This window comes from Chelmon rostratus, chromosome 16, assembly GCF_017976325.1.
Source record: "Chelmon rostratus isolate fCheRos1 chromosome 16, fCheRos1.pri, whole genome shotgun sequence".
NCBI lineage: Eukaryota > Metazoa > Chordata > Actinopteri > Chaetodontiformes > Chaetodontidae > Chelmon > Chelmon rostratus.
Window position 1 is genome coordinate 4,432,653 of NC_055673.1, and position 17,504 is coordinate 4,450,156.

The window sequence follows — 17,504 nt, forward strand, 5'->3', positions numbered from 1 at the left end:
CTCGTCTTTGTTTGGGTTAAAGACTGTCAATCAAATTAATCAATGATAAATATTAACACTAGCTGAAGTCCCCCCTTACTCCAGTTTTATGCAGCATTATAAAGCAAATTCTTACACAGTAAATCTTTCACTATTCAATAGTGATTTATAGTATAGAATAGTAAGAATAGTAATAGTAGAAATTTGTGTGTGTGTGTGTGTAGTTTTCCTTTGTTGTTCGATATTTGTCTGTAGGTCTGTTTTTGTCCAGTGTGTGCATCTGTTGTGCTGTTTGTTTATTTAGGAGTAATATAATCATGTAGTGTTTAAAATACCAGTGTGTATCTAATGTGACACGGATCAGTAATCAGCTTCACCTCCACCGTCATCCTCAGCTGATGTTTCCTATGTACTCCTGCAGGGGGCGGCGTCGGGGTCCAAACTAAAGAGGCCGACGTTCCACTCGAGCCGAGGCTCGCTGACTGGAGAGAACGGGGGAACGACACACACCAGCAAACCATCCCGCAGCGGTGAGACAACACACACATTTGTACCGTTCACCCATTTTAAGTCCACTGAAAGTCACCCCAGAATACTAGCGTCAGCACGCTAACATGCTCACATTTCCAACTCTAAACATGTCGATGTTTAGCAGGTATAATGATGATGATAAAAATTTAGAGAATTACCAAACGTATTACTAGTCAGTTTTCATGGCAGTCCATCCAGTATTTGTCAAGATGTTTCCTCGTGGTGGGTTCATCAAAGTCAACAGGCTTCATCCTCTGAGGACCACGAATGTCTGGACAAAATTTCATGACAAATCATCAGACGGCAGTCATAATTGTTGAGATATTTCAGTCTGGACGACCCAAACAGTCAGTAGCAATCATAAAGCTGCTAGCATGACTGAAAAATGACAATAACTTCAAACCTGAATACAAATACTCTGTTTCTGATGAAACCATAACCTATTTTCCACTTTTAAACTCTTCCCTCAATTCTGTCTTCCTACTAGATCCGAAGCGAGGGGCTTCCACCGTCAGCGGTCCCACCAGCCGAGCCGGCAGTCGGGCAGGCAGCAGAGCCAGCAGCCGCCGCGGCAGCGATGCCTCGGATGCATCAGAGCTACAGGACGCTCGCTCGGTCTGCTCCGACGCCTCAGACACCCCACGACGACCCGGTGGCGGGGCAAAACCCTCCAAGATTCCCACCATCTCCAAAAAGGCCCCCAGCCCAAAGACCTCAGGGTCTGCGAAGAAATAACACCAGCCACAGAGGGTGGACTGCTGTCGTCGGCCATTTTGGGTGTACCAGCTCTTCAATCTGAGGTCCATCCATCCATAGGGCTTGTGCAGAATTTGTGCACTATGACTAACATTTTCCAGGGGAAAGAAGGAGAAGGATAGGATGAGTGAATCTCCCTCTCACTCTTTCCCCGGTCTCACAAACGGACCGAAAACATGCAGAGGAGCAGAGTTCTGGTCTGGCAGTCCCAGGCCAGAGTCGGTGGGGTCGAAACAGACTTTTCCCCTTTAAGAAGCGACCCCGTTTTGCCTTTCAGCCTCCTGCTTCGTCTTTCAAAAGTTCCCCGCTAGTGTGGAACCAAACACCGACGGACTTGACGTGATGCTGCCTTACTTTGTGTTACTCTCTTCTGTCCCGATCAGACGGAGCAGCGGAGAAGTCTTTAAACTGCTTTGTACCACACTGACACACAAATACACACATTTTAACACAGAGGCGGGGTAGGGAGTGGGACACACCACCACCACCACCACCACCACGGCTACAAAAACAAAAAAAACGACATTCAGGAAAAAAAAAAGAATTGTGGGTTATTATTTTGGCTTGTGGGCCAGATGCTTCAACGATGAGTTCAAAAAGAAATATGCAACGACTGCCATGTCGCTTCCTCCTGACTGGTTGGCAAGAAAAACCGTCACCTCAGCAGATCTGCAGAAGCGGACGCCGCACGTGGAGGGCTCAGGAGGCGGAAACGCTGTCCGACACACACACCGGCAAACCTCAGACTCGGAGGATCGGTGGCGGCGGCGGCGGCGGTGCTGCTGCAGCTGAGGGCAAACACTCACACACTCAAACACCGCAGAGCAGACTCCTCCCGACCGCTGGAACGCTAAGACCGGCCTCGTGTGTGCATTTCAGCAAAGGGCGGTGTGGTTTTGTCACACGCCGGTGTAACAATCCAACACACAGAAATCACAAACTGGCAATATAAAGGACTATTTTTATGGTGACACACTCAACTAACAGCACATTACTGACAATATACGACCTGTATAACCTAACCCGATGTTAATGACCGTGTTCGCGGAGTTCGACAACCAGCATGCACTAATTGTCTCTTCCTCTGCAGTTCCACCTTAATGTCTACACTGTGTTGCCCTTAGCAACCCAGCAGCACACACACACACACACACACTGTGGTGTGTATCGTGTGTCATTGTTACAGGAAACGATAAGAGGTCATTGACTTGAGTCACTGTATGCAAAAATTTTGATTTGCGAATGTCATTTTGTTTTTCTTCTCATTGTTTTCTGGTTAATTTATAATCCAGTTGTACTTTTGTTATCTAGCTTGAAAGACAAATCTATTTATTTTTCAGTTTCATGTCATATCACCAGTGGCGGAGAGTGATTTAGTATTATGGTTAAAGAAATTGTGATTTTTGTACCAAGGAAATGTCCGCTCCGCTCTTTGACATCATTCGTGTGTAAAGTGTGTTTCTACTTCATTGTAACATTATTCACTAGGTCGCTGATTCTAGTGGCAGCCTTGTTTGTCCATTTTTCTCTTTTGCTAATGACTACAATTCCCAGACCATGACCAAAGGGGTTTGCCCTTCATGTGTAGAGAGAACTACAAATATGAATGACAGGAGACCTGTGCAGAGTGGACCAATGAGAGCGGGTTTCCTCCCTCATGTCCCTCCCCGGCGTCTCTTCTTCTAGGCTTTTTTTCAAATGTCCTGTCGTTGATGGGGCCGAGTTGTCTCTGTGTTATCTCAGTGTAAGAGATGAAGTTTATGAAAAACTAAAGAAAATGACAGTAAGAAAGAAGACATCTTAAGGTGATTTTTATTTATTTATTGTCTCTCTGAGGGAGTCTGGACTCGGGGCGCGGGAGGCGAGTCCGCCACCTTTTGATGCTGTGCTACTCTCAGTGTGAAGACGAGCGCGTTACTAGGAGTCAATTGTGTAAAAGTAAAACAAAAAACTAAAATTATAAACAATTTTTTGTTCTGTTTTTGTATTAAAAATATGCTTGCAGTAAAACTCTCTCCTCTTTGTTTGGCTTCTTTATGGATTTGTGCACAACTGTAAAGCGTCTGTGTGTGCTGTGTGTGAACATGAGTAATATTACAGCTGATGTTGTCGGTCAGTGAATCGAGTCAACTGACAGAAACTCAATGGGCGACTACTTTCATACCTGATGCATCGTTTGAGTAATTTTTAAAGCAAAAGTGGCAAAATTCACCGATTCCAACTTCTCAGATGTTAACATGTTGATTTGTTGGTCACTTCTGATGATGAGTTCAATATATTTGTGTTTTGAAAGTTCATCAGACTATAACAAGTCATTTAAATATGTCGACTTGGACTCTTCTGAGGGACTTTTCTCCCAATTCTCTGACATTTTATAGACTAAATGATGAATGGATTAACTGAGAATTTAATCAGTAGTTCTAGATCACATGTAAGTGAATGTGGGCTAATTTATTTCAGCATTTAGATACAGTTTGTTTGTTCATTGATAGAATGTTTTTGTTATTTTTGTGTGATTTTAAGCCCAGTTTGTTTTTTTTTAACCGGTCAGACTGCATGTCCCAGTGCACGCATTGCTTGTAGATGTAACTTCTGTTACAGTGTGTGTATTTCTTTATCATGCATCCATTTCCATTACCGTTCATATATTTTCCATGCTTATAAAGGCAGGGTTTAATGTCGGGATTGATAACTGTTTTGAATTAGTTTTGTTTTCACTTGAAGTCGGTTTACATGTGCATGTTTTTGTATAGATTGGAATGAGCTAAATGAATGTCATCTCTTTTCTCTTGTGTGTGCATGTGCATGCCTACATTCACTCACGCCCGACAGCGGACCGCAGACTCGGACGCAGGGACCGGACATTTCTCGGTAATTGTCCTGTAAAAGATAAGAACGCGCCCGGCTGGATCTTCACTTCTGTGGTCAGAGAGGAGGTAAACACGGGGGAGGTGGCGGTGATGGTTCAGAGTGATGTTAATAATTTCTCTGCGCTCTGTCTCACTGTTTTGTCATTTGAAGTTCTTTATCTCAGTCCCAGTTGGTGAGACCAAGGGAGCGTTTGAAACTAACTTTGTCTTGTTTATTCGGTGGTTCCACCGGAGATGATGAGGTCTGAGTCCACCCTCTGCAGCTGTGTGTACACACACACACACACACACACACACACACACACACTCCTCTCATTTTCTGTCCAGTCTCGATCCATCTACGCCCGTCCTCCCTGCAGTCCATCTGTCATCCCAGACTTCTCTCTCCGATGACAGTCCTTGCTCTGTTCCACCACTTCTGTCTCTCAGGAATGTCATTTTTCATTTCTGTTGGGTTTATATGGTTTTAAGGGCACTCAGCTCCCCTTCATTCCCTCTTTTCTTCTTTTTTGTCACTCCTCCTCAACTCCCTCCCTGTCTTCTTTCACGTCCTCCTCTTCATCTTCTCTCACTCCTCTCACTATTATCTCTCCAGACAAAACCTCCTAAAGTTGCAGATGTGCAGAGGAAAGAAAAACAAAATGGGCAGAGCGTTAATTCCTGGCATTTGGGACTCGCCCTTTCGACCAGGACAAAATGAACCGCGGTCAGTTTGGTTTGGTCAGTGTTATTCATGCCTTTCAAAGTGACCACAAGTACCAGGCCGCTTTGAAGGAAAGAGTACACAAACACGGGCTGGCACAGGGCTGAACCTCGCTACTATATTTGAGTCATTTCTTCCCTCCGAATCCTTTTGGTTTAAACACACACATGCACGCAGCGTGTTTGCATTAGGCTCGCTGCAGGGCGACCTCGGTACACTAATGAATGGCTCGACAGGAAATGGTGTTACACGGTGTAACGCAAAACCTGCCGCTTCAGAAGAGACGTGTTTAAAGTCTTTGTCCGACGGCAGACGTCCTTTGAATTTGGTGTGTTGCTTTTTGTTTCAGCTCCAAACCTCAGCGATGACGTCAGTGTCAGAGATTTTAGAGCTTCAACATGAGCAGAAAAATTATTTATCCAAACAAATGGATGATAAACGTGTCCGTGGTTAGAAAACCCTGAAACTGATGAAAGGAAGTAAAACTTCATCAGATAAGTAAAAAAAACTAACAAAAAAATAACACTATAAGTTTAACTGAAATGGAGCGACAATCAAGCATTTAGCTGACATGGTAGCGCTACAAACATTAGCTAGTTCATGCTAATTAAAAGTTCAGACACTAATGCTACTAATGCTAATGCTTTAGCTACTTAAGCTATAGCTACAAGAGTTTATACAGTGATCCTACAGAAGTATGTTGTAAATTATTTAGATAATTAACATCACGGACACTGGCTGGTGTATTTTAATGAAGAATGTTTTAGCAGGTAGCTTTAAAAAAAAAAAAAGCTAGCGCTCAGTGTGTTTAGCTGCCCTGGTTTTGGATAAGCTAGCTAGGCGCACAGTCCTCAGTATAATGTGTGCAGACACCCAAAGTAATTGTTTAAAGATAAAATGAGAAAGTAATTGCCAGTAAATAAATAAATAAAAAGGTAAAAAAAACACTATTACTAAAAAAAATTAAAAATTAAAACCACTTCTACTGAGTGGAGGTTTAAAGAAAAGTATAAATATTTATATTTCTTGTTACACTCGATGTAAAATGTTTTTATTATTTATGGATGTATTCAGCTGTTGATAACTTGCTAACTGCCTTTTGTCAGGTTTGGCTCTCCATACAAACCAACATTTGTGGAGAAATTACATCCACTTTTGGCTTTCAACCCATTACGCTAGTTGTGAGCAGAGTTGCTATTAAGCGGGGCATCGGGCCACTTGACGTCCTTCCCACCGAGCCGCCCGAGACTCAGCGTTGAGCGGCTATGAAAGGAAGCAGTCATGAGGAGATGAAAAGATAGATGGGTGGAGGTAAGAAGGAGAGAGAGATGAGGTCTCCCGAAGAGACCGCTGGGAGGGGTGATGATGAGATGCGAGCAGCTGAGAGAGAAGCTGACTTGAAAGAGGTGGAGAGGCGGAGGCTGGGAGGGAAACTCCCTCCTGGTTCTGAACAACCGCTGCACTCTGTTTCATGCATGGGATCCAGTGTGACTGCGGCACAGCTCTGCCTTCAGATGCTCTCACACTCCCAACAGGCACCCACAGTGTGGACGAGAGACCCGAGGACTGCGAAACAAACCTCTCGCCTCTCTCAAGGACGACAATCAGGAAACAATTTCCTGGAGTTATCGCTTTTATAAAATGGATTAAGAAAGACATCTGGAACCCCCAGAGACGTGTGGGTGTGGAGAAGTCTTGAATGGATGAATAAGTGCCGAAGGATGAGTGGATAAAAGTTTCCAGCAGTGATTGCTCCACAGCAGATTATTCTTATGAGGCTGAACGCTGACTCGCTGCAGGTGTGAACTTCATTTCCTGTTGAGGCCGACGAGGACCGCGAGCAAACCTGATGAAACAGCTCTCAAATTTCACTGCAATCTCTGCGGCACCTGCTCATCACTGAAATTGCTTTCCATCCTCCAAGTTAACAACTTCAAAGCGTGGAGCGATCTTCCTCAGAGGCATTGTTTGTCTATATTCAAAACACATCGCAAGCTTGTAATTATGCCCTCACTCTCATTATCTCTGTTTCTTCTGCTGCACGACTAAGAGGTGAGGGAGAAGTGGATCAGAGGGTGAGGAGGGTTTTTTTTCCTCTTCTTCAAGATTAGAGAAGGTGGAAGAGGGAGAGAGGAAGGCAAAGGGGGAGGGAGAGATAAACAGAGGCAGTTTAAGGCGGTAAACACGTCCCGTCCAGAGGCAGCTCTCCTCTAAACACATCAGGCATAAATCAGCACTGCGTTTGTCTGTGGTGACTCTGAAACAGGAGGACAGACGGTCAGCGGACCAGCCGGAGCGAGTAGAAAACACTGTGGTTGTCAGTCTGGAAACACTGGAGATAAGCTGAAGTGAGGAAACCTGTGCGGCTGATTATTAGTGGGAATAAAACTCTCGATTTCCCAACATAGAAGAAGAAACAAGAAACCACAACCATGGACTCAGACGTCTCCCACAGCTGCTCTTGTCTTTGCAGCAAGATGAAACACATGAGCAAAAACAGCAGTGGCGTCTTCCAGCAGCAGACCAGATCCACCTCGAGACCCCACCGGCCTCTCCTCCACCCCAGGACCCTGCTCCTCCTGCCCCTGCTGCTCCTGCTCTTTCTCTCCCTGTGGAGCCAGCAGGCCGAGGCCGTGGTCCACTCCAGCTTCAGGCGGCTCAGCGGCCGAGAGAAGAAGGAGATGCAGAAGGAGATCCTGTCCATTTTGGGTCTGCCGGGGAGACCCAGACCCCACCCGCCGCTACGACCGCCCTCCTCCGCACCGCTCTTCATGCTGGACCTGTACCACGCCATGTCGGCCGACGGGGAGGATGAGGGCAATGAAATTATTGTGAACGGACCTGGCATGGGGAAGGTCGGAGGGGCGGAAAGGTCGCCTCAGGTCAACCACGCAGCCCCTCCGACCCTCAGCACGCACACGCCGCCGCTGGGCACGGTGGTCAGCGAGGCCGACACGGTGATGAGCTTCGTCAACCTGGGTGAGTAAAACCGGCCCCTGACAGCAGGTGTTTAAGGTGGGTGATCCGTGGGGAAAAAAATGCTGAGGCGGACAGGAAGTGATGCAGGTTGCATTCGTGGTGTGTTTGAAAAAGGGAACACTGAGCGTGAGCGGTGAAAGCAATCACATCAACGAAAGAAGCTTCAGAAACTCACCGGAAAATCAAGCAGTAAGTCAGCAGCTGGTGTTTTGGTGTTTTACGCAGCGTAGCAAAGAAATCACCAAAATACAAGCATGCAGGGATGTGACACGCTGCCATCTTAAAGGCACAGTTTGACAGTTTGAAATACAATCTAGCACTCTAATATGCAGCTGGTTAACTTAGCTTAGCATAGAGACTGGAAACGGTGGGGAAACAGCTAGCCCACCAGCACCTCTAAAGCTCACTGATTAACATATTAGATCTTGTGTGTTTAACCTGAACAAACATCCGTGTGAAAACAACACGTGACAGGAAGTTACGCGACAGGACGCAGCAACATGCTAAACACAACGTCCAACGGATTAAACAAAGAGATACGTTGTGTTAAAGCTTCAGCTATGCTAACTGTACAATACATTTTGAAGGGCCGGGCTAGCTGTTTCCAGCCTTTCTGCCAACCTAAGCTAAGCTACTTGGCTACTTGCTGTAGCTTTATATCTAAGGGACAGACATGAATGTGGTCGTAATCTTCTCATCTCTCTCTTGGCAAGTAAAATATTCAAACTGTCCTTTAACCTTAAAAAGTACGTTTTCTGACATCAGTTCGGACTGACAGCAGTTTTTGACTTCGCCGTTTGGCTCCAAAATGTAAAGTTGGAGAGAAAGAAATGACACTTTGTGAACTTCCTGACAGTGAAACGTCGGTGCTGCTCTTTTCGTTTGTCTTCCATAAACTTTCACCCCCACAGAGCGGATTAAAACCAGTGTCAGTACGGCTGAACTATATTGGTAGGTTTCCATTTTAGCCCAGCATTCCTGAATCCACCAGCCTCGCTCCACTGCAGCTTCAGCCAAACTGAGCCGAGCATCAGTCCAGCTCCGAGACCATCTCTGACGGCTGACAGAGGACGAAGACAGAAGAATTGAACAGTTTAGATCTTCTCTTCAATGTTTTTTTTTATTTTCTGTCAGGTTTCTCTCTGTTCATCAGATGAATGGAAAGATAGAAACGTGATTAAAAGGAATAAAAAGAAGAGAAACAGCACGATGGTCTCAAACACTGAAACATCTCTTAATAGTGTTTATCAAAAGAGAGAAATCGATTCTCTGAATTTGGTTAAATTCAGTTAATTTTAGTGATGCAGTCTGTAAGTACAACATAATTGCTTACACTTCCAAGCAGAGAATTTAATCAGAGCTCAGTCAATTAGGCAATCAATAGAAATTCCCACCAGTTTTGGTGAAGATCTTGGACAGTTGGCTCAACAAAGAAACAGTTTGAAGCTTCTGGAACCTCGTTAACGTAAAATGATGGATTGATTAATCGAGAAAACAAACTGCAGAGTCACTGATAATGAAATTAATTGTTAATTGCTTCCCTAAATATACTGTATATATAAGAAATCCAGATTAACATCAGCACCCAGATCCTGTGCGAGTGTTCGTGCTGCCCGTCCAAACCACGCAGCAGCCTGACTGATGCCTATCTGCCAAAGCAGAAAAATTAAACATCCTCTCCTGAATGGCTTCCTTCCTCCAGCTCCTCTGGAACGGGACGACGATGTGCACCCAGTTTACCGTGGGAAACACCATCCCCTCTGCCCTGCTCGGGGTCTTTAATGAACTCGCGTCAAATGAGAGGTTTGCTTTCCAGCTGTTTTGGAGAAGAAAATGCACCCTTAAATTTATCGGTCAACACTGCAAAAAGGGTGGCAATTTATCCTCCAAACCACCAGCATTTTGTAAACACAGGTGACTCAAAAGTGACTCATGCCTCTAATAGTGACCATGCCAGTGTTTCCTTTCACATGGTGGAGCTTTCTTTCTGTCGCGAAACCCTTTGAACATCATCACATGTGCACAGAGCGCATCTCACAGACCTGGAGGAAACCGAGCAGAAAGTCATAACAGCAGGCTGGTCGTGTATTTGCATGTGACCTGCAGGCGACGCACAGAATCACCATCATTCAGCGCGTTGAAGGTTTCTTCACGGCACCTCCTCGTGAGCTTTGTTCCACAAAGCTGCGCGTCCGTCTCGTGATCCGCTGCAGATTCGATATCTTGAGTTTCCATTCCTACGACTAATCTAATCAGTGTGTGTGTGTGGTTCACGTAAGTTGAATCAAACAGGCATGGGTGTGTGTTCCTACGCATATGTAATGGGAAGACACAGCTGGTTAGAATTAAAGGCCCCACTGACACACACTGAAAAAAAAAAGCCAACGGTCCGAAGCGAGATGAAAATACTGCTGTGGAGGGAGCGACTCTAAAAATACGAGGCAGGGCTGCAATTAGTGGTGTGTGTGCTGAGCAGCTGCTGCGGTTCAGGGCACTAAGTGTCTCTAATTACTGCTGTGTGTGTGTGTGTGTGTGTGTGTGTGTGTGTGTGTGCGCCCTGATATATGCACGCCCAGCCCATCAGGGGTGTCCTGTCCTTAGTATCTCTATTTACCATGCATTGTGTGTGTGTGTGCATGCGCCAAACCCCAGTGACCAGAGCTGTTTCGTGTCCCTGTGGGGGCGCACGCACACGCACGCAAGCACACACACGCACACACACACACTGCACTGGTGCTTCACGTTGGGATTTGATGGAGGATTTTAACAGGATGTCCACACGAGGACGTGTTTCGGCCACATTCCTCTGGTCAGTTTTTGCTTCTGCTGGCTCAAAAGTTCGGCAGAATCACGCGTTCTGTCGATGTTCTGTTGAGCAAGGCACTTTCACCATCGTCCTGCTCAGCGTGAGTCTGATGGAAGCGAACACGCCTCATAAATCTTCTCCGGGTAAATAGAGTAAATAAAGAAAAACTGGGCAGGGAAGAATACATACGTCTTTATTTATTTTCCAGTGTGGAGGCTTCAGAATGACGTCAAATGTTTCATCTCGTATGTGAAAGTTTGTTTCTACAGTGTTTAAAACTGTGCTGAGCTGAAACATACTTCTCCAGTGGTTGAATGTAACTAAGTACATTTACTCAAGTATTGTACTACCAAGGTTCCCCAGCTGGGGATCAATAAAGTTGATCTTATCTTACTTAAGTTCACTTTGAAATGCTTTACTTATGAGGCCATAGTTGAGGTATCAGTGCATACAGGCCTGAGCAGGCGCCGCTCACCTGTTTCCAATCAGCACTGCCAGATGTTTTAGCTTCCAGCTAGCTGCAGTTCAACCATGAATATCACCACAATAACCGCTTCTAAAATAAAAACTTCAACACCGCACATGTTCAAGCATCAATCTGATCCATATTAGCCTTGGCCTCACTGCCCAGTAGCCCACTAACATTAAGGTTTTTGTATGGTCTGAGCTAGCTAGCTGCGGTATGCTAACCAAAGTAACACAATGAATTCCTGTGGATTTACTTTTCTTTTCCACACATGGCTATCTTACCTTCAGAGCACGTCTTTCAAGTACATTCAAATACAGGAACAACACACACACACACACACACACACACACATACCAGCAAGGATCCTGGAGGCTTCGCGTAACAACAAAGCTAATGCTAGCTGAGGTAGCGCTGCAGTGTAAACACACAAAAAAAAGCAACAAGAAAAAGCATCAAACCTGCTGCTCATTATTTAGTCGACTTCAAATGAGGCTCAGTGTTCAGTTCCTCTTGATTGTCCCTAATTATCACAGAATTAGTCCACATCACTCCCAGTCTGTGGGAGAAGCCACATTAGCCATGCAACATGTTAGCCCCAAATTAAACAGGCTAGCCAACAAAATAAACAGTAAAACAACATAAAACACTCATTTAGCTTAGCACAAAGACTGGAACCAGGGTGAAAGAGCTCACCTGGCTCTGTCTGAAGGCAGCAAAATCCACCTTGCTACACCTCCACAGCTCTCTGATCAACATGTTATATCTCATTTGATCAATTAGCTCCAAAACAATGTGTGAAAGCGACAGGTACAGGTGTGCTTGTACAGGTATTTATGTGACAGATTATTTCTTAGCTTGGTGTGTTGACTTCCTGGAGTCCTGACCGCGCCATGATGTTGCCAGGCAACTACTATGAAGTGCTGGGAGGTTGATTGACAGAGCCAGGCTAGCTGTTTCTCCATTTACACTATTTATGCTAAGCTAAGCTAACTATTTCCCAAAATGTTCAACTATTCTTTGAAGTGTTTCCACTTTCTGCCTCTTAATACCTGATTATATTTAGAAATATTCCAGTTTTTATTCTACAATATGATGCATTGCTATTGATTAAACTACACAACAGTATTTGAAGCTGTTAAAAATTGCTTCCAAATATTAAAATCCTACTTGTATCATCATCAATAATTAGCTAATTATTGTGCACACATTACAGACGCTGGAGGACTGAAGGCTCTTCCAGCGTTCCTCTCCTCCTCCTCCCTTCGAGTCCCTCTCATTGAATCGTCTCCCTGTGACCTCAGCTCCTCCACACCTTCACGCTGCTGCTCTTCGTCACTTTTCTTGCTCCATTTTCATCGTTACGTCAACACATTTTCTGCTCTCACATCTGTTTAAACTCAAGCTTTTCCCTTCTGATTCCTCTCAGGCGTCTCAGTCAGACACATCAGACTCTCCGACAGAGCTGCACAGCTCACATTCATGAACCTCTAATACTTTTTGCCTGTCATTACTGTACTTCTTTCAAATATTTCTATAATCTAATTTCAAAGCAGCACCGCTAATAATTAATTACATTATCTAATAATCTGCATATTATTTTCTAAGTGAATCAATTGTTCATGAAATGTCAGAAATTAGTGGAAAATGCAGACTATAATTTCCCAGAGGCCACAGTTCCATCTTCATGTTGCTTGTTAAAATACTCCAGATCCCAAAGATATTCACTTTAAGATCATAAAAGACTGATCAATCGACTAATCATTAAAAGCTTATTATATATTTTTTTAAGTTTTAATCTGAAAAGTAACTACAGCTGTCTAATAAATGAAATACAGTGGAGTGCAAGTAAAAAGCAGCATGAAACGGAAATACACACATAAAGTGCAAGTACCTCATTTTGAACTTCAGTGCAGTACTTGAGTAAATGTACTTGGTTACTTGTACTTCCTGGCACTGATTAGTTGCCTTTGAATTGCCGGAGTTGTAGCTTGTTGAGTTCACTGTAGTTCTCTGTGCCTGTATCGGTCGTTGTCTAACACTTGTTTCCCCCCCCTGCAGTGGAGCAGGAGCGTGACCTCCTGCAGCCTCGTCCGTACTGGAAGGAGTTTCGTTTCGATCTGACGCCCCTCCCTCAGGGGGAGACGGTGACGGCGGCAGAGTTTCGGATCTATAAGACCCTGACGATGGGCCAGAGGGCCAACCGGACGCTGCACATCTCTGTCTACGAGATCCAGCGAGAGAACAGACACAGGTTCCCTGCAGCCCACTGTTTGGTTTTATCTGCTGTTAATAGTGCAATATAAAGAGTTTGTTTCACTGAACTTTGCTTCAAATGTATGTTATTACTCCACATTTTGAATACTTAGGTGCTAAATAGTTAATGATTTGAACATTTTTTGTTTATGACACTTGATCCTCATCATCTGGTACCACGTCTAGTCTCTGTGATCACATCCTGCTCACTTGCAAACAAACAAACCATCATCCTGCCATCGATCGGACATTTTTTTAGGCTTAACCTTTGTTACAGTGTTGGTGGGAACTCCGGTTTCTTCAGTATTAGAATTTTGTGGGTATTTTTTCTAAGAACTTCAATGATTTATTAGTTTGGCGACTTACAGAGGCAGCTCAGTGACGTCTGTCATCACATCGTCCCTGCCTGTTCAATACCTGCACATCTCATTTTAAAAAGCAGGTTTGTGTCAAACATTTGAAGTGTCGAGCCTTATTTAAGAGAACTCAGGGGGCATCATTACTTTCTCAGACGTTGGAAACCTCCTATAGCAGCACAGAAGAGACTAAACTTCTGTTTTACAGGCTGAATAGTGCTCCTCATCACCAGTAAACTGATTTTTACTGTAAAATAAAAAAAGTGCTTTCTGATCTGATTGGTTGTAAATGTAATGAATTGTGTTTAAAAATTTTCAGAGCAGCAGTTAAAGTGAAACGTTTTCGTCTTCGTCGGCCCTAAATTTCACTGTATGAGTAAAATCAGACTCGAGTTGTTGTGTGTTTTGGCTCAGAGAGCCGGAGCTGGTGCTGCTGGACATGCAGTCTGTGCCTGCAGGACAGGAGGGCTGGCTCGCCTTCGACGTCACCACCGCCTCCAACCACTGGCTCCTCCACCCCCGCAGCAACCTGGGCATACGTCTCTACGTGGAGACAGAGGAGGGTGGGTATCTTTTCATAACGTACTCACTGGGCGGTTCACACCGTTTGAAACTGAAACTGTCGGAGCAGTAATGTCTCTGCTTCCTCTCCCAGACCGCTCCCTGTCTGCAGGCTGGATTGGGTTGGTGGGACGCAGGGGCCCTCGCTCCAAGCAGCCCTTCATGGTGACCTTCTTCAGGGAGAGTCAGGTCCCGTGTCGCCCGCCACGAGCCGTCAAACCGCATCCCCGCAGGAAGAAGCCCAAATACGACCTCCCAGTCCCCAGCATCCATAGTTAGGTTCCATGCAAGCACACTGGGCTTACAGCTGACAGTCATGCTTTAATGTTTGGTTCTCATCCATATGAAACCTTGAAAGCTGTGGTCTGAAAAGTTGATGGATTCCTTCGTTTCATCTGTAATTCTGTGACTTTGATCTTCCCGAGTGTTTTTTCTTGTGTGATCAGATCGGAGTCCTGCTAACAGCGGAGGTCAGCCCTGTAAAAAGCACGAACTCTACGTCAGCTTCAGCGACCTGGGGTGGAAGGTCAGCTCACGCTTTAACTGCTTCGTTTCTTCATTTATGTTCTCTCTTTTTATTAGCGTACGTGTCCATTTCTCACAGACAGGATCAGCATCATTGCTCTTGATAATTCATTCTTCTCAGTTATTTGGCTAAATCAGTGTAATGCCATTTAAATGCAGATTTTGTAAATTGTTAGAAATCTTTAATTTCTCAAATCTTAAACATGTTCAATGAACAACAATCTAATAAGCAGCACTGCCGCAATATAACTACGTGCAATTATTCAAGCAGTTGTACTGCATAACTTGGGTATTTCTATCTTCTGCTACCTCATACTGTTACGCCTCCTAAACTACATTATGGAGATAAATGTTTTTCCTCTACTCTATTTATTTGAAAGCTTCAGCTACAAGTTTCTTACATATTTAGATTAATACAAAATATAAATCAGCTAATAAATGATGATATATTGTTATAAAACTCCAGTAGTATAAAAAGGAGTTAAATCAGCTCCACCTTCACCAGCTGCTTGATGTACATATATTCATCTAATTAAAACACATTTTATATCGCTTCAGATAAAGTATTGGAGTAGTAAAACTGAACGATGTTTACTTGTAACGCAGCAGCAGTTTGATAAAGACAGCTGCACTGTCAATCTTTTTGTGAATGGACGATTTTCCTTCCTCTGATCAGGACTGGGTTCTGGCCCCCACTGGATATTCAGCTTACTACTGTGATGGAGAGTGTTTTTATCCTCTGGGCTCCTGCATGAACGCCACGAACCACGCCCTCATCCAGCAAGTGGTCAGTGCAGTGACCTCACACACACACACACACACACACACACACACACACAGTTCATACAGATACTGACTCGTCCCACCGTGGAGACTTTTCCTTCAGAACGTGGACCAACAGCAGATCAATACTGCAGTACTTTAGAAGTGATCCTGCTGTGTGTGTGTGGGCCACAGTCTGCTGCTGTTGGTTTTCATTCTCTGAACATGGCTGTCCTGTCCCACATGATCCTTCAAATTCAAATTTTAGTTTTTGCTCAGTGTTGCTCAGTGTCAGTGATGGACAGGAACATTGCAACGCGTACATGTATTGAAGTAAAACAGGTACTTGTACTTGAGCATTTCCATTTCGAGCTACTTTAAACTTTAACTCCACCACATTTTAGAGGGAAATATTTCACTTTTTACTCCACTACGTTCATCAAACAGTTTAAGTTACTGCTTACCTCTTAGATTAAATTTTTTTTCATACATCTAACAAGCTTTTAAAATACAGCACATTGTTGAAAACAGTGGTTCCTTTAGAGTTTCAGTAACTATTTAAGGCCGAAAGAGGTCAAATTATCCAGTATTTCATAAAGACAAACACATTAATATACAAATTATATACTGGACTAAACGACCTGACTGTTTAAGGAGCAGTTCAGACTAGCTCCACCTGACATGCTGCTCACACATCGCTGCATCAGTATTAATCTAATATTAAATATGAGTATTTTTACTTTTGATACTTTAAGATCTTTTTTCTGATAATACTGAACATACAATTACCTGAGAAGGATTTTGAACATCTTTCTCTTGTGGTGAAGTATTTCTACATGGTTGTATTGGTAGGTTTTCTGCTGTAACATCGTTCTGCACACTTAATGACTGTAGGTGAGATAAAGGCTTTAAATACCTGAACTGTAAATATTCACTGTACTTGACTCTGTGATAGGTCCACCTCCTGAAGCCTGACGAGGTTCCTAAGGCGTGTTGCGCCCCCACCAAGCTCAGCCCAATCTCCGTCCTGTTCTATGACGACAACAACAACGTCATCCTGAAGAAACACCGTAACATGGTGGTAAAGACCTGCGGGTGTCTATGAGAGTCATTACGGTCCCACTCAGTAGCCTGGACACTGAACAGTCCAGTCCAAGTCCAAAACAACTGACATGGATGATTGTTTCCAGACATGAACTCTGCAGAAACCTGTAACGTTGGCCAACATGCTGGATGACAGAAGCGTTATTAGACAGGTCTTTGTCTTAAGTGTTTGAGGGCTGATTTAGGATCAGCAGCTGAACAGTCTTTAATCTACTGTCCAAAATGAAAGAGTCAGAGTTTACTGATTCCAAATCAGCGCTCAGAGGCTTCAAACATATTTTCTGAGTATTTGTTTATGTACAAATTGTCGCTCCGCAGCTGCAGGTTATTCTGCTTACATGTGAGAAATACTGTCGAGTCTATATGAACACACCTTTGACCTGAACTGTATTCTCATGAAACATCCATCAGCTTCATGTAGGTTAATACTTAAAAACAAGTACAGAACTTATTTGCCAACTTTTCAAGAGTACAGTGTAATTTTAATACATCGACTTTTACAAAAAAGAATTGATTTCGACTTCGCAGTTAGCTTTGAATGGCAAATGATATGAGATGGCAGAACAAGCCATTAGTGATGCCTGTTTTTAAGAAAGAAATCTGGTGACAGCATTTCTACTGTTGGAGTCTATACGAGGAGAAAATATCAAATTGTTATTACTAAAAACTTTTCACGTTCTCTTATCTTATGGTCATAGTATGATAAAGAAGAAAACTCAGTGTAAATAATCAAGTTTCATTTTTACAAGTCAGTCAGTGAATCATATCCACTAATAAAAACTGAAAGTGACATTTGGATTTCTCTTCAGTTTAATTCTGGTGTTGCCTTAATGATTTCTGGATGAATGAA

The 17,504-nt window shown here is 43.8% G+C and overlaps 2 protein-coding genes across 5 annotated transcripts in view; both read left to right on the plus strand.

Moving 5' to 3' along the window:
• The window catches only part of macf1a (microtubule actin crosslinking factor 1a), a 201,362-nt gene extending 198,081 nt beyond the window's left edge, over window positions 1-3,281 (plus strand). For all 4 annotated transcript variants that reach the window (XM_041954924.1, XM_041954925.1, XM_041954926.1 and 1 more), the window contains 2 exons: window positions 401-509; window positions 998-3,281. In XM_041954924.1, the coding sequence (XP_041810858.1) occupies window positions 401-509; window positions 998-1,245 (357 nt within the window). In that variant the 3' untranslated portion in view covers window positions 1,246-3,281. The remainder of the gene's footprint in view (window positions 1-400; window positions 510-997) is intronic.
• Window positions 3,282-6,320: 3,039 nt separating this feature from the next.
• On the plus strand, window positions 6,321-17,444 carry bmp8a (bone morphogenetic protein 8a). The gene is made up of 7 exons (XM_041954809.1): window positions 6,321-7,818; window positions 13,152-13,344; window positions 14,117-14,265; window positions 14,358-14,537; window positions 14,710-14,789; window positions 15,465-15,575; window positions 16,506-17,444. Exons 1-7 carry the CDS (start codon window positions 7,272-7,274, stop codon window positions 16,653-16,655), a joined length of 1,410 nt encoding a protein of 469 aa, XP_041810743.1. The 5' UTR covers window positions 6,321-7,271; the 3' UTR covers window positions 16,656-17,444.
• Window positions 17,445-17,504: the final 60 nt, after the last annotated feature.